Below are 22101 nucleotides of genomic sequence, written 5' to 3'. Positions count from 1 at the left end.
CCCAAGCTGCCTGCTCCAGCTGAGCAGGGAGGCATGCTCCAGCACCCCCTGGCTTCTGACTCGGGCCACTGCAGACATGTGGCTGCATTTCCAGAATCAGAAGTGAATGTCTGTTTACCTGCTCATTGGTTCAATCTATATAGCTTAGATTAACCTGCAAAAAGTGAGTGGATTCAGCCTCAGTCTTTTTGACTGTCTGCAGTTAGCCCTACGGTCAGGTCAATGCAGCAGTAGTACAATCAATCCACAGGAGAAGTATCTTTAATATGAGAACTAAGAACATTCAACTTTAAATACTCATCAGAGCTGTGCATAATTATTTAGGGTACATGAACTCTGTGAAAATAAATACGAATTTAGAACAGAAACTCTGGGGAAAAGAACATAGATTTATTTGAGCTACTGTCTCAAAACCTAAGACTTATTTTCAGTGTCATGCCTGACCATGTTCTGGAAGTGAAAACCTAGCAAAAAATTCAAATGAGTCTGTCATTAACTTTCAGACTCAAGCTTATGCTGAATAACAGAATATGGGAAGCTGACAGTGAAAAAAGAATATGATACAAAAGTAATGGGAGATGGGACAATGGAGGTTGCTTAGTCATGAAAGTAATATCTTGTATTTTTTGGGTACTTGGATTTCTAAACTTAAACCATAGCTTCAATCTTATTGGATTTTTCATGGAATTTTCACATATTTAGACTTGACTTCAAAGACGGTTGTGTCAGTGGAATATGAGCACAAAGTAGCCCTGTGAAGCCGAGCAGTTAACAGAGACACTATGGTTGTAACTGATTTTCAAGGGCTTAGTTTAAGGCTGTGTTCTAAAATGGAAAGGCAATTCTCCTATTCAGTGCTCACAGGTCTATGCTAAATGTGGTGCCTAAATATGGTGATTAGCGCCATAAAAATACTTGATTTTGGCAAACAGCAAATCAAACGTAGAAGTTATGACCGACGGTCCTTTGCTCATATGACTGTTTCCTGACATGTATCCTCTGAAATGGGGAAAAGAGGAAACAATTATTTGGAAACAACCATGAAAGAATCTCTTTTCCAAGCAGGCAAACTGCAGTCACAAGAAAGAAAAGCACCTTTGTGGAGGACTCGATCTCTGAGAAATTACCAGAAAAAACAAAGAGTTGTCTAAACAGACTGGTACTGGTTTTGTAATAGCTTTCTATTATATATATATATTGGCAACCTGCAGGTGTGTTAGACATTGGGTAAAATTGTAAATAATACAACACTTTATGTAACATAAAGATAAGGTAGGTATCAATTACGTGAGATATACAGGGACAGCTAATTGTCATGTTCGACTTAGGACGCTGCAACAGTCCAACAAAGAAGTCCCACTACAACTCTGTTTTGTTTCACATCTTCAAGTTGCACTTAACCAGTCTGTGGACTTTTTGACCTTGTATGCTTAGCAATGCATCTGCTTTGTTGTAATGTAACTTGAGTTTTGCATACTGCAGCTCTGACGCTAAATTTACAATATGTATTTGTGCCTGTAAGTTTAGTTACTAATATTTTCAATCATAAACTACTCAATCTGTCTACTTGTAGAAGAAAAGGAAGGAACTTTTGCATGCATTAAAAACATCAATAGCTCAAACATAACCTCTGTTATAGATGTACAACCCAATTACGTTCCACTGGCCAAATTTATTCCTCATATAAAACCACTGAAACACTATTGACAGAGAAGATGCTATTTGTACAAAGTCACTTATTAAAGCAAAAAATTATACAAATTCTCTTCCCTCCACAGGTCTGCTCCTTGTGGGTTCTCACATATATTAACTTTAGAAAGAAATGTTATTTTTTAACTGTGTTTTACTCCTGTTAACACCATAGGGCCAACAAAACTAAGAGAAATGGAACTAAATTACTTTCATTCAACACAACTGTTAATTAAGTTCCAATTAATTACACCTGCACAATCCTAATGATGATAATGGGGTTGCACAGGGTTTGCAGATAGCATGAGTGGATTGTAGAGCCTTCATTAATCAGTTAACTACACAATAAGAGGTAGTATCATAGGACAAGTCATACTCTCTGTACATGTAGCTAAAGCTACTGTTAATGGAAATGACAGAAGCACAAAAACACATACCATATTAGTATGACAAATTAAAATGATAAATAGTTGAGGAAATGTTTTCTGTTATTTCAAATGGATAATTTAATAAGCACTAAGAATGATTTAAACTACTTTGCATTCGTTATTCTCTACAGTTAAGTAAAGAGTTTGGGTTAAGAACCCATCAAAACTCTTATTCCACCCGAGGATTGTCTCTCATCGATGCCTTCAACTTAACCCCTGCTAAAGGCATGAGATGAAAACATCTTACAGTTAATGTCTTAAGTCAGCAATGCAACTTTCACACTTAGCACAATTTGTTTAGTTCAATGTGATGCTTTTACATAGTGCCAAATTCTGCAAGCCTTACACTGAGCAACACCCAAGAGGAGGTAATACCGGATTATGCCTTGAGGCTCTGATCTGAATTCAATGGGACTACTTACGTAAGTAAAGCTTACGTACATTTGAGATCATCAAGGGAAAGTCAGTTTCTCAAACAAACAAAAAAAAGATTAAGGAAAAATGAAGACGATGAAGTGCCTCGCTATGTTAATGTTATACAGTCATCTAAAACTAAGTTTGAAGGACACTATTCGCAATTTGCTTACAAGCCCACAAACTCTTTGACACCAGGGAAAAGCCAAATAAATCTCTTTGCGCATCCTTGAAGGAAGATCTAGTTTCAGTTTAGAAATGTCTTTTGAGAAAGCAGACAGAGGAAGTGAGTTTAACTCTTCAGCGAGCTACCATGCTATTTCAAAAGGATGTGAAAGGGAAAGAAAATGATGCAGTAGGGATTTTTCTTCATTACCACTCAGCCCATAGAAGTGGACATACAATGAGTAAGGTCTCCACATATTGATTTTAGCACCAAGGATGTGTGCAGCTAACAGCTTTTTAAGTATCTCCATTTTCAGTTACTTCAACAAAATTACCAATGAGCGGGGTAACACAGTGAAAGTTTTTTGGTGGGAAATTGCAGACTAAAAATGATAATTTAGGCTGTGAAATGCTTCTTTTCATCGAAGGTGAAGGGCCTTTAAATGCAGAAGTAAAGTTACTGGGGCATTTGCCAGCTGTATCTTCACACCACGGTTTGCAGGGTATAATCTGCGCCTCTTTCAAGATGCTAATATTGCACAATTTGGCCAGGCAGGGACTTCTTTATTTCTCCTTTTTTTTCTTGATACGCAAGGGGATCCGATTTTTTTAAAATCTCTGACGTGAAATTGAGACGGCAGTGAAAGAAAAGGCTCTCTTTTTTATTTAAAAAAAAATTAAAAATAACTCCTTTAACCTCAGACCAAAACTCAGCTCAGCAGAGGGGCAACTGCCCCCCTCAAAAGGGGGGGGGGGAAGCAGCCCTTAGACGACCGTTAGAGGCGCTGGGGAGGGAGGGGCGCGCGGCGTAACGCCGGGTTCTAAGCACAACCGGGGGGGGGGGGGAGGTGGAGACTCTCGCGTGAAGGCGCGACGAGAGCGTGCCCCGTCTCCCAGCAACGAACTGGATACCGCGGCCTACTCCGCCCCATGGAGCCTGGCGGGGAGCGGGAGCAGCAGCAGCGCGAGCTTAGGCGCCAGGCGGCCGAATACTACCAGCGCCACGAAGTGCCGCAGCGACTGGAGGAAGCGCTCAACGCCACGTACCCACTGCGGCCCGCCGACCTCTACGGCCACCTGGTAGCCGAGGGGGTGGCAGTGCGCATGCGCTGCAGGGGGGGGGGGGGAGAGGCAGTGCGCATACGCGGCGCGAGAGGGAGGGTACGGGGGCTGAAGTGCGCAGGCGCAGACGAGCTCCTTTGCTCCAGGGTTCCGCGGCTCCCATCACCACCTGCAGGAGAGGCGTGGGCGGGGCTTGGAGAAGGGCGGGAGGAACGAGAACGAGGCTGGGGGGGAAGGGGAGGGAGAGAAGGGGAGGGGGTGGTCTTGCCCACAGGCAGCCTCCATCAGGGGGTAGGGAGCACGTCTTCCTCCAGGTCCTTCACACATTGGAAAAACCCCAGCCACATAACGGCCAAGGGCTAACGGTCAACAAGTCTTGTTACCACTTTTGTTAGCGGTTAGCACAGCTGGGAGACCCTGCAACGAAACTTCCACTCCCAAGGGGAAAGTCAAGGGCCTTGGCTCCTGAGGCAGAAGAAATGCAGGGAGACCTTGCAATATAACCTCATGGATTAGCTTAACCCACCATGTTTCACAGCAGGGTTTCCCCCCACGTTTCTTCTACCTCTGGCTGCTAGACCCTTAGATTTCATCTAGAGAGCGGAGCTGGTTTCTGTCGAGCTCTTTCAATAAATAGAAAAGCTTTCAAGGATGGAGGCTCAAGACCCGCCACAATCACAGATAAATTGAAGCTAAAAACTGATTCGGAGGCTCGGTCCATGGGGTTGGGGTTTTTTTGTTGGGACTGAGGCATAGGTCCAAATGCACCTGCCACAGAGCCCATCTGTTGTGTTAAACTAATTTGATTGATTTTCAGCCGACCGGGGAAAGCATTTTGGCTGCGTGAGTCTGCAGGCAGATGTTTTTAAACGTTTCTGCCGCTGCCCTAGGCTCTCCCAAATGTAGGAGAGGGACAGGTCAGTTTTTTTCACATCAGCGCTGCTATTCAGATCCCCACGGCCCCGAGCGAAATGGACAGAAGTCAGGCCAGGTTTCCCTGGCAGGTGTTTGGCAAAGCGTGGCTGCCTAACGAAGCTAAACACTGGCGGTGGCACAGGAAATAAAACGTCTGTTTGGTGCTAACAGTAGAATGGACAGCAATGTGCCTCTGGATGAAAGTCTCCCATGATCACATGGCCTTACGTTGCTGATGTTATTTGTGATACTGTTCCCGGTCTGCTTTAAGTGTCATCACACCCCAAAAGAATCTGGAGCTATTGATAGCACCTAATATATTTTCTAGAAAACAACAAGAGTATAGACTGTACTAGCATACTTGAGATAGCTGAACACACCTCATACCCAGGAGCAAGATGCATTTTCCTCCTTAGTTAATGTATCTCTCCACATTGCAGCCATCTGCCCATCAGTATTGTATATATGGCTATGCATGTCTTCCTGTTCTTTCTTACCTCTCTAATGTGGAAGACTATTCCTCTTCCTTGCCAAAACCAGTTTTATTTTGAATGCCATGTGGTTTACAACATTGACATGTGTTTCCTTCTACTATAACCAGCCTTCTCCTCTTTGGTCACTAACTACCACTTAGATAGATTAAACTTAACTGTAACTACCTTTAATGACTCCTCTGTTCTCATCTTGACAAAATAAATTTGGTGTATTCTCTAGATATCCAGTTGAACAAGAGAAATGCACTTGTTACTGTGGGCAAGAGGAGCATTCCCACATACGGTCATTTCTTTTCCTCAGGTCTTTAGCATTCAGACGCATCCTACACATAATGCTGAGTAGAAGAACTTTTTGTTCAAGATGGTAATGGTCAGGCCACAAGGATTATTTTATAGTATTTTCATTTTTTAAAAATCACATAATTATCTATAGCATTTCCCATCTTCCAAGCACTGAAAATAAATACTTATTTGGCTGACAACTACTTAATTAAAACCTGCCTTGGGATCTTTAATATTTGTTTGAGGCCAGATCCAGCAAAGCCTACTAAAACTCCACATGGCATTAGCAGAATTGTTCCTGACTGCACTCTTTCCTGTATTTCCTTCCAGAAGCAGGCACTTTTTTTTTTAACTAAATGTCTTATCCGTAGACAGAACTTTCTGTCTACGGATAAGACAGACAGCAACTCCTAGAGGGCAGTGGGTAGGCAAGGAGCTTGTACGTGATCCTGAATAGAAATGAATAGTACTATGTTCATAGATTCATAGATTCATAGATGCTAGGGTCGGAAGGGACCTCAATAGATCATCAAGTCCGACCCCCTGCATAAGCAGGAAAGAGTGCTGGGCCTACATTACCCCAGCTAGATACACATCCAACCTTCTCTTGAATACCCCCAGGGTAGGGGAGAGCACCACCTCCCTTGGGAGCCCGTTCCAGACCTTGGCCACTCGAACTGTGAAGAAGTTCCTCCTAATATCCAATCTAAATCTGCTCTCCTCTAGCTTGTGGCCATTATTTCTTGTAACCCCCGGGGGCGCCTTGGTGAATAAATACTCACCAATTCCCTTCTGTGCCCCCCTGACGAACTTATAGGCAGCCACCAGGTCGCCTCTCAACCTTCTCTTGCGGAGGCTGAAAAGGTCGAGTTTCTCTAATCTCTCCTCGTAGGGCTTGGCCTGCAGGCCCTTAACCATACGAGTGGCCCTTCTCTGGACCCTCTCCAGGTTATCCGCATCCTTCTTGAAGTGCGGCGCCCAGAATTGCACGCAGTACTCCAGCTGCGGTCTGACCAGCGCCCGATAGAGGGGAAGTATCACCTCCTTGGACCTATTTGTCATGCATCTGCTGATGCACGATAAAGTGCCATTGGCTTTTCTGATGGTTTCGTCACACTGCCGACTCATGGTCATCTTGGAGTCCACTAGGACTCCAAGATCCCTTTCCACTTCCGTGCCACCCAGCAGGTCATTTCCTAGGCTGTAGGTGTGCTGGACATTTTTCCTCCCTAGATGCAGCACTTTGCATTTCTCCTTGTTGAACTGCATTCTGTTGTTTTCTGCCCACTTGTCTAACCTGTCCAGGTCTGCTTGCAGCTGTTCCCTGCCCTCCGGCGTGTCCACTTCACCCCATAGCTTAGTGTCATCTGCAAACTTGGACAGAGTACATTTCACCCCCTCGTCCAAGTCGCTGATGAAGACATTAAAGAGTATCGGTCCAAGCACCGAGCCCTGCGGGACCCCACTGCCCACACTCTTCCAGGTCGAAACCGACCCATCCACCACAACTCTCTGGGTGCGACCCTCCAGCCAATTCTCCACCCACCGGACTGTGCAGTCATCCAAGTCACAGCCCCTTAACTTGTTCACCAGTATGGGGTGGGATACCATATCAAAGTTATATATTATGTTGGATAAGCCCAAATCCTGAACTGATTCTTAAGCAGATAACAAGGGTAACTGAATTATCTTGAATATCAGGGTTCAACAATGGATTTAATGCTAACATAGAATGAAAACCTGATTTATACAGAAACCATTTTTTAATCAAACTCTCTCGTTCAAGGCTAACTACTTCTCCAAATACTCAAAACCTCCAGTAATATGCAAACTGGTTGGAAAAAAGGTCCTTGACGGAGTGGGTCGACCAACATTAGAAGTGGAAGTATTTTGCACCGTTAAAAACAATGAAAAGGTACATCTTGCTTTGTTACATATCTTAATATGACATTATTGTAGAGAAAAACACATTTTTGCTACATTTCAGTTCAAATGAGAGGTAGTGAAGGACACAAGTTGGATCAGTTTTTATGGAAATAAGTGCCTGAGGATATTAAAAGAAAGGATGTTTATTTTCATTCATATGTTTTGAGATGCCTGACTTTTATTCCTGTGATGCTATTAAAAAAAAAATCAAGGGCAGTCAGGGATGAACACAATATATGTGTATTTCATCCTGGCAGTTTAGAATGATATGGTTGTCAGTCCATTTAAACATAGCAACTAGTGTCATAAAAGTACAAGATCAACACTGTATTTGCCCGTGTTCATGAGCATCTATTATTCCATTGATAACTACTCCACAATAGGTACTGAAGACTCTCTCCTGTTCTCACACAAATTTAACCAGCCTGTGGGGGGTTTTGCCTTCCTCTGTAGTGGGGGCTTGGCCCTCTTCCTGAAGCTATCAGAGGGAGGATGCTGGCTGCTATGATTCCCCTGCTTTACCTGTGGCAGGTTAGGGTGTTATGTCTTGTGTTGTGTCAGGGTTGACTGTAGCTTACTAAGACGTTCGACAATGGATTTGTATGGAATGGTTTGGATAGGGATGATCCTGCCTCAGGCAGGGGGTTGAGCTAGGTGATCTCTTGAGGTCCCTTCCACCCTTAGTTCTCTGTGATTCTGTGACCATTTGCATAACTTAAAATGCTCAGAAAAGGAGAACATTTTAAAATCTACTTTGAAAATTATTCAAGGTTTTCGGGGGGTTTTTTACCTCTACTATCTGTAAATGACTAATTTACATGGGGGGGCAGGCACAGGCATGTGGGGCATGTGGCAGGGAGGACAGGCACAAGCACAGGGAGAGGCAGGGAGCAGAGGGGGCAAGCCAGGAGGGCAGCATAGTGGTCTGGCCCCTAGACCCTCCTGCCTCTGCTTTCTGCACTGTAGCAGTGGGGGACGGGGAGGATGATGGGGGGGGGGGGCGTTGCAATTTAAGACAATCCTGCAATAATTGGATTGTATACATGGAAAATTTATAATAAAGTTACAAGTTTTTCATGTCCAGAATCTAATTATGGTGAGGGTATCTTAATTTCAAAGTTATCTTGGATTATGGTAAATATAGTTAGTGACTGATTAAAATGGAGTTCATTTTGAAGGTCTCATTTTCATTATGACACTTTTGATTATGACTGTAGGTGGTTCACTGTATCATGATTCACTAGCAGTTGTGTATGATGTTTTCACTTACTTCATTTAAGGTGTAAATCTATCCTGCCTTTCACTTGCCATCAGACTAATACAGCTAACTATGTTTTGCTGCCATTTACCCTCACTGATGTCTCAACTCTCAGTTGTTAATGTAATTTAGATGCATCTAGTATTGCCAGATAAATAACACTTAAAAAACTTATTTTTATGCATCCACATTTCATAGGAGGGGATAAATAAATTCAAGTTTGAGTCTTCTGTAAAGTTACTTATGAACATTTATTTTTTTTATTTGGTCTAGATGGTCTACAGTATATTGAGGGGAAAATTTTTAAAGCATTTTAGTACTGAAAGATCAAGGGGGGGGAATAAAAAAAATGTTAACTTCCCCAGAGTTAAAACAGGATTCTCATTGTTAAAACAAATTGGATTTCCTGGGTCATGTCACACTCTTAGGGTTAGATTCTGCAGTCTGATACACAAAGACAGACCAATATGTCTATGCAGATTCCCACTAATTTATGTTACACTGTATGGGAGAATGTGGGCATAGACAGGTGCAACAATTTTATTAATACAAAATACCACTGGTATAAGATGTTATAATATACCATATTTACTTGAATCCAAGATGAGGTTTTATCCCCCACCCCAATTTAGCATGGGGAAAAAAAGCCCCTTATTTTGAAATCAAATACAGGTGGGAGAGGGAGGGGGAAGGTGGCTGCTGTGGCTTCAGCTCCATTACCAACCTGGGGCTGTTAGCTGCTGCCTCTGCACCTGCCCTACCTCCTCCCTCCCCTCCACAGCCTTTGCCCCCCACCTACTCCTTATACCTTTGCTCTTGGCTTAGGCAGGCTCCAGCCCCGCTCTAGCCTGGAGCACAGGGCATGTTTGCTCCAGTCTCAGCCCATCCCAGTAACAACCGATATGATGGCAGCAGCTTCAACCAGGCCCCAGAGCCTGGGCCACAGCTGCTGCCACCACTGCTGGTACTGTCATGCTAGGGTCAATGCTCCAGGCTGGAGCAGGGCCAGAGCCTGCTGGAGTAAGGGTAAGTGGTATAGGAGGTAGGCAGGGGGTACAGGCTGCAGAGGAGGGGGAAAGGCAAGAGGAAGGAAGGCCAGGCAATGGGACAGGCATTGGAGGGAGGCCAGGTGCCAGTGGGTACAGGCATGAGAGAGAGCAAGTAGCAAGGGGGATAGGGAGCAAATGGGGAACAGGTGGTAGGGGGCAAGGTGAGGGGGAACAAGGCTGTTTGACTGCCCCTACCTGTCCCCTTACTGCCTCCCTGCCACCACCTGCAACTGTTTTTCCTGGTGCAGAAGTAGTGGGGGATGAATTTAGGATAGCCCCCACAATAATTAGATTACATACATAGAAAATTATAACAAATTGATATGCTCTTAAATATAAGTTTTAAATTCAGAGTCATTTTGGATGCAAGTGGATACAGTAACTGTTTCATCTCAGGGTTCAAGTTGCAGGTTCAAGTTACAGGCTTAAAAGATTTAGCTAATTTGTATTGTTATAGGAATATGGGGATATAACAGTTACAGTTTAACAGATGATGCAGCAACTCACCCTCTTATAAAGTGGTCAGAAGTTACGTCTGTCCACAGGCTATGTGTCTTTTGGCAAGGATGAGAAGTGCAGATGGGAGCTAGCTATTGAATCATTCTGAACCTTACTTTGCCCTTTAAAAATGAATATAAAGGAAATGTAAAGCCTAGGCATGATTTTTAAAACAGTTTGAAAACTACTGAGTGGAAGAACAGAAGTTTAAGAAACCAAGAAAAATATAATAGGAAATGAGAATAATAGGATCACAGTTCATTCATTGGGGGAAAAATATGATTAAGCCCATCTCATTCTCATCTATTTAGGTGAAATTTCCGCTAGCAATGGAGCAGTTTGTAAGCCTTTCAACATTATTTTGCAGAGGATTTGTTCCACTGTGATCCCTTCTCATGCTGATATATTTGAAAATGCTTTACCTGAAGCAAGTGATGCTGATGAGAAAGAAAGGAATGATTCTATTAAAACTGCCCTAGAATGGGTGAATGAGTCGGTGAATGCAATTCTCAAAGACATGCAACCTACTGACCAGTGTAAAATTGATAAGTTACTTGGGTAGGTTTTACGTATTTATTCCATTGATCTTCCTCTTGTAAAAGAGGTTCTTGTATTTGAAATATAAACAATACGTTATTCCATAGTTTTTCTTATGTTGTGCCTAACCCTTTCTCTGTATATTTTTAGGATGTGTTTATTGTGACTGGAAGCATTGCGCTATATTATTTCCAAGTGTTGTGTATATTTATATGTAGAAAGTCGCATGAACTTGGCATCAAAGTCACATAAACTGATTTTATACAGGATAAAAAGGTGTAAGACACAAGGAAGAAATATATCCAGGAATTATACCTACATTGGTTCCATGTAAGCAACTTATCCAACATCTACTGAAATCGTTACAGATATGGATCCAGTGTACTTTTCTTCAGCACCTGGTGAAGCTGAATCTTCCTTAGACAGTTTTTCCATCTACTCTGGCCACTAGACTGGGGAACATACATGGTTTGAAGGGCCCGGATGAATTCTCTGCACTGAGATAAATTAACCAAAAAGGTTCATCTGTTCTTTTTAATGGAGGTTTCATTAAAAGTAGGCCATTCTCAAAGGGTATTTAAGAGACTTCCTGTGGGCTAGTTATTTTCTTTTAATGCTGGTTTTAAACTTCCTTGAAAGATTCCTTTTTAATGAACATTCATATATCCTTTTTCTATATAATCGTTTTACATTTTAGAGGAATTATACGGCAATTCAGAATGGACATACGTCTCAATGCCTAAAACATAAAAACCAAATCCTAGAACAAAGTACTTAGAAATGCCTCCGAGTGGTTTTTGATTTTTCTGATACCAAAACTCCTGTTGTTTTAATTAAAGAGATTTTGTAAAAAAAATAAAATGGTTCTTTGTCTTGAGAATGTTGTCTGTAGTAATATCCAATGTAAATTGCATTATAAACTAGATATATTCTTTACCAAAAAATCTTCTCAAGGGCTGGGATTTCAGTATAGCAGTAGAGAGCTTACCTGAGTAAAGACTGCATCTCTCCACTCTGAGAATGACAGTAGGATCTCTCCTCATCTGAAGCTGTAAAAATTACTGAAGATTGCCTTTGGAAAGGATCTTTCTTCTAAGTGAATCAGGCATTTCTTTTTACTGCTTAAAATGCAGTATTTAATACATCATGGACTGACAGGCGTGAACTGCAGTCAGAGAATTAGCATGGTGGAGCCTGTGTAGCTAGGAGAGCCCTGAATAAAACACTGATGTGTAGTCTCATATAATCACCCTGCACCGAGATACCTCCACACCCCTCCCCACACATTTCATTTCCATTTCATACATAACACCTAAAATGTAGCCACTCTCAGAGGGTATCTAGGGCACTTACCTTGTGGTAGTTAATCTCTCTTGAGCAAATGGACAAAGTGATAGTTCTAGGAAAGTTACCAGGCCACTTTACTATCCACACAAAACAAACAGGACTTTCTTTTTAAGACTGTATGTGCATGAATTTGGAAAGATAAGTAACTGTCAACATTGCTGGGTTTAAGAGATATTTTACTGTCCAAACTGACAATGTAAACCAGAGAGCCATCTATTTTGAGTATCAACTCAGTAGGAAATCAAAACAGCTGAAAAATAAGGTTTAATTAGTGAGCTGCTAAATAGCATTATTACCTTCATGCGAGTCTATAGACATTACCCTTATCTTGCTCCCTCTGTCCAGAGATCTCCAAGCACATTTCTAATTGGTTCTATGACGTTCCTTTGTGGTATGAATTACTGACCTGAATTTACAGAAGCCCAAAAAGAGGCACAATGAAATGTAATGACTTTCCCAAGTCCACATGGGAATCCATGCTAAAATCTTGAGGAGTTGTCTTAATGCTATCACCAAACATGCATCCATACCCACCCTTCATGTGCCCGGTAACATTCTTAATGTTAAACTCAACCTGTGGTATGCGTACCTCTGGGGGTACACAGACACCCCAACACTGTATCTCTTGCCCCTTCCTCCTCTCAAAATGATGACAAAAAATTAGGTGTGCTGCGCATTGCATGGTGTTTTAAATTCCCCAGTAATAATTTGATGTGCCACGCTTTGCATGGCACTGGCTTCAGCCCTCCTGGCTTCGGCCAACATCACCTCTAGCCCAGGAACATATTTGAGTTGTGCACCCCTGGTGTAAAAGGTTGCAACACTACCCACACCAGATCAGACATCTGTCATATCATGGCCTTATATACACAGCCCTTCCAACATACAGCACATATTGATCTGTAAATATAAAATACCCTGGAAAATTGAGTGTTGGGGTACTTATTAAAATTTTCAGAAGCTTGGGGGTACTTGCTACTAAAAAGGTTGAGAAACACTGTGTTAAACCACTCATGTTTTTTTTCCCCTCTCAGTGAATACTTTACAAAGAAAGTAGAGGAAGAAGAAGAAAGAAAAAAAACTGAAAAGCAAGAACAAGAGACAGAAATTTCTATACCCACATGTGTTTCATCTTCACCTGCTGCAGTACAAGCTGGCAAAAAAAAGGCATCCAAAATAGGTTTTAGTGGATTTTCTTATACTGTTTTCAGCAACATGGGTATTGGTAAAGATGCTACCATACCTCTGCAGCTCCCCATATGCTGTCAAGAGTAGTAGCACTTCTTTATATGGCTTTTGAAGATACATCCCACCCTCCTTTCTGACCACTAGCAGCAGTTTTCCACCTCTATCAGAGCACCAATCAGCATTAAGGACAGTGACATATACTGCCAAAGAGCACAGAGGTATGGGGTGGGGTTATGTGTAGACAAAGTATGTTCACGTCCACATGGAGCAGTGGAGCTGAACTGCTGCCTTCAAGTTCTGATTGGCATGGACAGGGGGAATACAACTTCAGGATCATGAACGAGAAAGGAAGAGGAAGCAAATAGTTAATGGAAATTTGATTAATGGTTAAAATGATTAATTTTATTAAAATATGGTTAATGGAACCATAAAAAAGGAAATGGGAGTGAAATGAAGGAAGAAAGAACATGAGTAGAGAAGGGAGAGTGGAGAAAGTACTAAAGGGGAAAAATTGAACTGAGATGGCAACTTGGGTATACAGAAAGAAAGGAACAGAAGGGAGCAGTGCAATGGGAGGGAAAGAGGCAGCAAGGCAGTACAGGGAGGAAAAAGATATAGGGAGGGATGAGAGAATGTGAGAAAAGGAAAGCGGCTAACAGAGATGAAAGGGGATAAATGCACAGGGAAAATTGTGTTTGTTCCTCGCATTTGTTGTTAGAGAAACATCCTCTTTCCTATTATTTTCCTTCTGTGGACGTGGAGCATGAGCCATCATTTATTGCAGCAGAAAATGGTGTCAAATGCTCCTTTATGTTTATCTTCTTAATGTGTTTTTACTTCTCTTGTAACATCAGCATAACCTCTTGATTAAACAAGGCAACACTAATGTAAATATTCTTCTATTTCCAACTTAAATCTGCCATCCAGAGCTGTGGGTGTAGACAGATGTAGCATTTGAAAGTACTTCAGTGCTCACATTGGGGTCAGTACTGAAGAGCGCTAGGCACTGTCAGAGAGCACTCTCTGGTTTGCTCTGACACTGCTTTCCCTGCTGCACAGGTTACTGTAGCATTCCATTGCACGCTCTGGCTTGAGAGCATGCCACTACATGCAGCCATGTTGATTTTGAAGTGGTCCAGCCTGGATGTGTGGCAGAGGCCTATATGTCTGTCCGTGGCTGAAATACTCCATTTTTGGAGCATGTTTCAAATATTATGTCTGTTCTTACTCTATCCTGTCCATCCTCAGGTGGCACTCTCTGTTGCATACAACAGTTATAGTGGGACTTTTAAAAATATATAAATGCTACTGATCACTTAGGCTCCATCTACACATTGTACTTAAGGCATTATTAACTAGTTAATCATACCTTAAGTGGGTCACTTGGCCATACATTCAAGCAATTAATGGCATGATAATAAAAGAAATAAGCTACAAAGTTATTCCACAAAATTTGTGTAATAACTTTGTACCTGTAATAACTTTATAACTCCATTGAATGTGTGGCCCAGGGCCCCTGTGGCTGGAAGCCCCATCAGCTGATTGGAGCTCCCAGCTGGAGGGGGCATATGCACCCTCAACCCCAGGTGACAGGGCTCCCAGCCATGGGAGGGCCCTATGCACACAAGGCTGGGAGACAGCAGCTGATGTGATCTTTCTGCTGCAAAGGCACCCTATGCACCCCTGTCAGCTGAGGGGGATCCCAGCCATGGGAGCTTGCTACTTGCTGGTGCAGGGGGAACTTGGCAATAAGGCATGATGGGATCTAATATGCGATCCCACAGTCACGCCTCCTGCCGTGCATGTGTGGCATGGCAGGAAGCGGAATAGTGGGGATCACACATTAGAACCCATCATGCCTTTGCCTGCAGATGTAGAGGAGCCCTTAGTTTTATATTCAAAAAGATGATAACTACAAAAACCGACATATTTACAGTTATTTTCTTGGGGAAAAGCATGCTCCTGGCAGTGAGTTGCCTTGAAACAGTAACAGGTACATGACTTCAGTAACTGGACTTTAGAATAGAATCTATATATTTTCAATTTAAGGTGGACTAAAAGATAATTTACAACAAAGACTATCTAGAAAACAGTAGAATCCAAACATATAATTCAGTACTGGATCATTCACTTATTTTATTCCTACTTACGCAACTCTGTCTTCTAGGTATCAGTACAGTATGTGGATACGCTGTAAAACTATACAAGGTCATATTTTAGGTTTGCCTTGGCCTACAGTACCATATTTTTATTCTGCTTCATTTGCATTTTGCTAAGCATTGCTTATTCCTGTATGAAACACCCATTAAAAAAAAATGAACAATCAGATTTTTGAAGGAGCACAGCACATTGGAAGTCAATCTCTTTAGAAGCCCGGTCATAAACATCAACAATGGGAGCAGCTAGGTGCTGAACACTTTAAAAAATCTGATATCTATACAAGAGTTCTTTTGAAAATGTAGCCCAGATTGTAGGTACCAAGTATTTGAAAATCTTGTCTTTTGAGATCATTTGAAAAATCAAGCCCCATCAATGCATTATTTTTCCTCTTAGTTATTATTAGTTTTTTAGCACAAAGAAAGTAGATGAACTCCCTGACACAGTGAGTTAGTAATGTAAGGTAGATAAATGAAGGAGGAGGCCAAACAAGGGAAAGGAATGGTAGGGTTTTGCAAAGTTATTTATGCTTGGTGCTTGAAAGATTGGATATTGCCTCTAATGCAGGTGGGCATAAGCTAGAGGGATAGTGGTAAGAAGCCAGCTCAAGGGAGTGGATTTTGAGAAGGAATTACCAGCAAAAGTCATTTAAAGATGGATGCTGCTGGCATATAGAGATCAAAATCATTTCTAATAAAAACGCACAATACAATGCAATATGGACCAATTTCTTTTAAATTAACATCAAATTAGCAGATTATTTAACTATATTCCATATATTTGTAGCACAGTGATCTAGATACACAAGTGACTTTTAAAACAGGAAAACATCCATTAAATATTCCTTATCTTATTAGGAATGAAGACTTCTGTTGCAGAGAAACCAATTCCACCTATGGAACCTATTGAACCACCATTCTGTGGCAGCATAGCCATTGCAGGAATATCACTTGCTGTTGCTAAAACTGGTGCAACCGTTAACCACACACCTTTATACTTACACATTGCATGGCTGAAACATGATCAGGTACTTGCCATTATTTTGATTTTTCTTCCTTTTGTCACAGTTGTAATTATTACTGAGTTCTGTACTTCAAAAATGTTTAGTTAAAAGCAATGTGGTTTGACATTCCGTATTTAGATAACGCCTTGCCATCTGATCTGCAGCACATTCAACTCATTGGAAGGAACATTTCTATCGACTTTAATGGGTTTGGACTGGGACCATGATGTAATGAAACTAAGCTGGGAAACATTTAGTTAATAATTAATTATTCTTAATTTCATGGCATTCACATGAAGTCTATAAAAATCACGCAAAGTGTGGACAAAGTGACTAGTGATCTGTTATTTGTTGGGTGTATCTACACATGCACTTTTCTGCAGAGTAGACCAATTAGCTCAGTAGTAAAGCATCACCGTTTACATGTGTGCCAGTATTAGGGCACAGTAAACTAGTCAACTCTACCGGGGACACTACTACCTTGTGGCAGAGTAATTAAATGCACTGAAACGCGTATGTAGATGGTGACTGGGCAGGGGCCAGACTCCTGGCTGCTGCCTAGCCACACAGCTCCGCAGGTTCTACACTCTTGTGCCCCAGCCAGTCCCTCCGCTGCCTGACACCACTGCCCAGACCCTGGGGCTGACCCCTGTACCCCTTGCTAGCCTGGGCCTGCTCCATCCCAGCTCACATTGCTGCTGTCCTAGGTGCACATGTAGACACTGCACCTGGGAGCAGTTTACTTTGGCTCAAACACTCTGGAGTTTATTGCTTTGCCTTAATTTCATGTGTAGATGCACCCACTTAAGTCCTGTATATAATACTAGAACTAAGGGGCAAATTTAAATTAATCGGAGACTGGTTTAAAACTAACAAGAAAAAGTACTTTTTATGCAATGTATAGTTCACTTCTGAAATTCATTACTACAGGAGTTTGTAGAGGCAGATAGTATAGCCTCGTTCAAAAAAGGGAATAAAATTAATGGATAACAGATATATTATCAGCTATTAAGCAGAACAGTTGACAACGTTTCCTCTGGCATTTCTAAAGCTGTGACGGTGGATGCCAGGAAGGGTAATGGACCAGGAACTGATCAGTTCAGATATACCCAGTTCAGTGCTTTCCCTCTAAAGCACCAATCCCACCACTTTCAGAGACAGAATATTGAAATAAATGGACCATTGGTCTGACCCAGTATGGCACTTCTTATCTGTTTACAACTTTCTCAATTTCAGGATTTGCCTAAGGAAATGACTCTGCCCCGACCAATGGTCACTCTTTTAAGCTGTGGAAAATCATCACCTGGAAAAGTGAAATTAATGAAAGAAGTGATGCTTATACCACCAACTGGGTTAACAGTTAAACAAGTACTTCAAGCTGTTAATTTCACTTTGCTTTCTTTTAGCAGTTTAGACCATGTGCCTTTTAGATGCAGCCCTTAGAAAGCATCTGTGTGTTGGGGAGGAGGAGTGGGGGTTGTTTGTTTCACTTGTGAAGTCAAAGAATTAATAACATACCTTTACAATACTAAATATTTATAATAAGGATTCTTTGTATTTATGGATAATAAAAGGCGTACGATTAGTATACAGCAAGAATGAAAAGCCGGAGCAGAGTAACATGTAATAGGTTTATGTAAAATGTGAATGACATTCATAGATAATAAATCATTTAGTGCCTAGAGCATAAAAAAGGAGATGACCCCAGAAAAGCACATAATAAAAATGCAAAATTTGTGGGGGAAAATTGCTTTAAAAATGAAGTTATCAGGATGGAAGAGATGACAAAAGGAATAGAAGCCTTTGAAGGAACTGGATGGAGAAGAAACAGGATAGGTCAACACCCCCCCCCCTTTTTTTTTGTTAACTGAGTTTTGTCAAAGAACATATATGCACAAGATGCCTGCAACATCACTCTTACACTACATTAAAGCTGTAATTCCTGTTTTGTGTGCTAGTGACCTGAACAAACCAGTGGAGCTTTACTCTTTTTGTTTATAAATGTCACTTTAACCTCTTGATGGAGTTATAGGCATTGTATCTTTCAAAGGCATAATGACTCTTGGGAGAGTGGTAAGGAATTCTTTGCTACGGCGTGTACTAACATAACCAGGCCTCCTCAGCAGATACGTTATTGACAGCAACCTCTGCCCTTTCTAATACACCTATGCAAGCGTGATTTAACATAATATGAAGGCACATAATATGAAGGGAACATTAACCTTTTCTGTCCAAAGGAAAGATGGTCTTCTGGTTAAGGCACCAGACCCAGATTATTATGGTTCAGTTTCTGACTGCCTCAGGCTTCTAGTGTGACATTAGACAGTTCAGTTAACCCTCTCTGTTCCTCCATTCTCATCTCAAAAATGGATATAACCTTGCTTCATAGAGGTATTACAGGGTTAAATACAATAACATTTTTGAAGTGTTCAGATATTAAGTTCTTGGATAGAGCTAGAAAATAACTAATTGGTAATACTGGGTAGATACATGAATGATATTTGGATCAGCTGCCCAGCAGGCCTAGGACCATTCAATTTAGGCCACCTTCCTTCAACAGCCTTCCCTTATTTGGCATTACTGGGTAAGGGACACAGCATATATTTTTTGTGGTTTGCACTCTCACTTTTTGAAGTTTATAGCAGTCATCTAGCTTTTTGTCTCCTCTCAGATCTTCAGAGGGCAAATCAACATGCTTAATGCTTGTTAATTTCAGGTAGAATTCTTCTTGAGGGTGGACTGACCACCTCCTCAACCTACTCTCCCATTCAAGCAGGAAAATGAATCATTCATTTCTAGGAATAGCTTCACTGCTCCTGGCTTGTTAATGTGGCATAGTCTAACAGTTTTAAAAGGCCATGGATATCTCTTACTTGTGCTAAGATGATCTACAATAAGAATTTGTATTGGTATGATTATATTATGGTTTAACTTTTTGTTTTGTTTTAAAAATGTTGTGTTTCTAATTTACATTCTTAAAGCAAGATATTTTAATTGTTTTGGAAGAATACTGTTATTTAATTTACAGGGTATAGAAAGAATTCTTGATATTCAGAAAGAAATGATGTGGTTACTGGAGCCTGCATGCAAAGCGGTAAGATATACGTTCCATTTTATATAATGACTTGTGAAAACTATTACTTATGAAACTTCTACTGTATTGTTCACCTGACCTCTCCAGCACTGAACATATTATTTAGTATTTAATAATCATATCTGTTGTCTGTGTAACGTGGGCCATATATCACATTTCTCACTTAGTTTTGCAGCATGGTATAGCAAGTGTGTGTACGCATTTCACATGCACAAGGCACCACTTAATCTGCAGCAGGAATGTAGAACAGAACATTTTCATAAACATAGGAGGACTAGCCAAGAAAAAATAAATAGGAAAAAATAAAATAGGACAGACCAATATAAGTTCAATGTAAAATAAGTGACCCTGATCCTGCCAAGTCTTGCACATACATTTAATTTCCTGCACTGAAGTTTTACACTGAAGTCAGTGAACAGCATGTAGTACTGATGCTTCTAGTGGAGTCCAGATTTACATTTTTGGGTATATATATGCTGTTGGAGCAGAAGGTGAGAGGCCTCTGGGAGAGAGCAGCAGTTGAGATGACACACACACACTTCATGGAAATGAACATTTGGCAATGTGTTGATGATTTCTTATGTAATAACAAATCAACATAGCTGTTTTGTGTTGTATACAGAATCCTTTTTTTTGGTGTGTTTTTCTAAATACTTGGAGGGGACGCTTCCTAACCCTGCATGCAAGGTTACTTGAACAAAAGTTGATCTACTCATTCTTTGCTTTCTGTCTGAAATCTCTACATATTTCTTGAATTTTCCCAAACAATCAGTTTCATCGCTTTGTTTTGTTTTGTTTCCCACCCCCCTGCAAACAGTCCAGCCCTCAGCTAGCAGACAGTAAAAAAGGCAGTGCACGTAACACAGGGAAGAAAGCTCCGGTAAGATAACAAATCTTATTCTTCTAGAGGATTATCTTCAAGAACAGGGAATTACTACGTTATCAGTATGAAGTTACAGTACTAATTTATTATGTGTGACCTTAATGAAAAGCCCTAAGTCAAGACTTAAATTCCAAATATTACACATTTTATACCCTCAAGTAGGGAGGTAGACTCTGTTGGCTATGCTTACTTGGAAGCTCCATGTGAGGGGCAAAACAGTCGGACAAAATATTGTTACTGTGGAACTAGGTTCATTTTACCTGCTATTCATTTTGGACTGGGTGAGCACTCAGGGCCTGCCTTGCGCACCAGAGCCTGGATGGAGCTTCCCATTGTCTTCCTGCCCTGGACAGCCATGGCAGCTAGAAGCAGAACACAGGGGTGCCTGTTGCCCAGCCAGGACAGCACTCCCATGGCTTCTGAACTGGGCAAGCTACCTTCTTGTCCTTGAAGGCCAGAGCAGCAGGGAGCAGAAGTGGGGGGGATTGCTGTCTGCAAGGTAGGGGTTGTGTAAGCACATGCATGGAGGGGATAAGAATGAAGGTTCCTCGGCTGCTGGCAGTTCCATGGCATCTATTTTCAGCTCTCAGTGGTCCTCAGAAGATAGTGGACTACAGGCAGAGAGAGAGAGAGCAGGCAGTATGAACTGCCTTGGCAAATGCAGTGTGGAACATTTCCTGGTATACTTCAAATCCTCTGTTTCTTTGTATCCCGAAAATCTGCAGATGATGTTGTGTTTACACAACCAGGTTTTCAAAATAATTGGTGTTAATGCCATGCTGGCTTTGCTCCGTACCTCAAGACATTTGTAGAATTATTGGTTTATTGTGATCATTTCCATGCTGTAAAAAAAGAGAGGGATGAGATGTTTTTAAATAACCTATCCCTCTGTGACTAACAACATTAGGTAGCTACTGTTTTTCCTGGACTCACCATGACATGAGTTTCCTCTTCTCTCTGAAGCAACAAACTAAAAATAAAACTTCTAAAGATGGGGATAAACAAGAATTAATCATTTTTTGCAAATCAATCTTCCATTTACTTTAGTGGAATCTGGGCAGCTATAGGACTGAATCTTGAATAAATAAAAGGAGTTATGTTAGTTTAATTTCTGTTTGAAAAACAGGAAAAGTGGCAAATAGAAAATTGGATGAGAAAAGGAAATTATACTGTATTGCTTCCACTTGAATGTTAGAAATAATTTAAATTCAAAACTACTTAAGAACTTGCAATGTATTTCTGGGAAGGGTAATTTGGGGGCTTTTCCTTAAGACATTGAAGACTTTTTCACTCATATTTTCAGCCTGAAGAATTGATAAATTAATATTTTGAAAATTTTCTTTACAGCATATAAATCTGTATAATATATGCAAAGTCTATACACCGTTTGATCAGAAATATATTTTTACTGATTTGTCACATTAAGTCATTCATAATAAGGAACTTTTGTCTTGCTTTTTTGCTATGGTTTTATTATTGCTATCTTAGTGTTTGATGCTGCAAGATACTCATTTAGTCTACGGCTGTTCAAGACTGAGCTGAAAATCCCTGGTCCCTCCTAGTTGAACATAACTATTTCAAGGGGAAACACTAATTTTAGACTGCTTGTTTGCTTTACTTAAATAACAGGTCACAAGAAACTGAAATCAAAAGAGTGAGCTTCAAAAAAAGAACTGGGAAAAAAACTTTTTATAGGACAAGACAACACACAG

The 22101-nt window shown here is 41.1% G+C and overlaps 1 protein-coding gene across 3 annotated transcripts in view; it reads left to right on the top strand.

Annotated features, from left to right (window-relative positions):
- Positions 1-3559: 3559 nt before the first annotated feature.
- Positions 3560-22101, top strand: part of ENO4 (enolase 4) — a 31113-nt gene continuing 12571 nt past the window's right edge. For 2 of the 3 annotated variants that reach the window (XM_090056506.1, XM_090056503.1), the window contains exons 1-8: positions 3560-3776; positions 7236-7364; positions 10548-10738; positions 13099-13244; positions 16267-16436; positions 17649-17780; positions 19441-19506; positions 20324-20386. In XM_090056506.1, coding sequence (XP_089912632.1) covers positions 3627-3776; positions 7236-7364; positions 10548-10738; positions 13099-13244; positions 16267-16436; positions 17649-17780; positions 19441-19506; positions 20324-20386 — 1047 coding nt within the window. In that variant the 5' untranslated portion in view covers positions 3560-3626. The remainder of the gene's footprint in view (positions 3777-7235; positions 7365-10547; positions 10739-13098; positions 13245-16266; positions 16437-17648; positions 17781-19440; positions 19507-20323; positions 20387-22101) is intronic. The other variant, XM_090056505.1, reaches the window with a different exon arrangement.

This window comes from Crocodylus siamensis, chromosome 7 (genome assembly GCF_052110815.1).
Source record: "Crocodylus siamensis isolate JL-2025a chromosome 7, ASM5211081v1, whole genome shotgun sequence".
Lineage (NCBI taxonomy): Eukaryota > Metazoa > Chordata > Crocodylia > Crocodylidae > Crocodylus > Crocodylus siamensis.
This window is presented reverse-complemented; position numbering and strand designations above follow the sequence as displayed.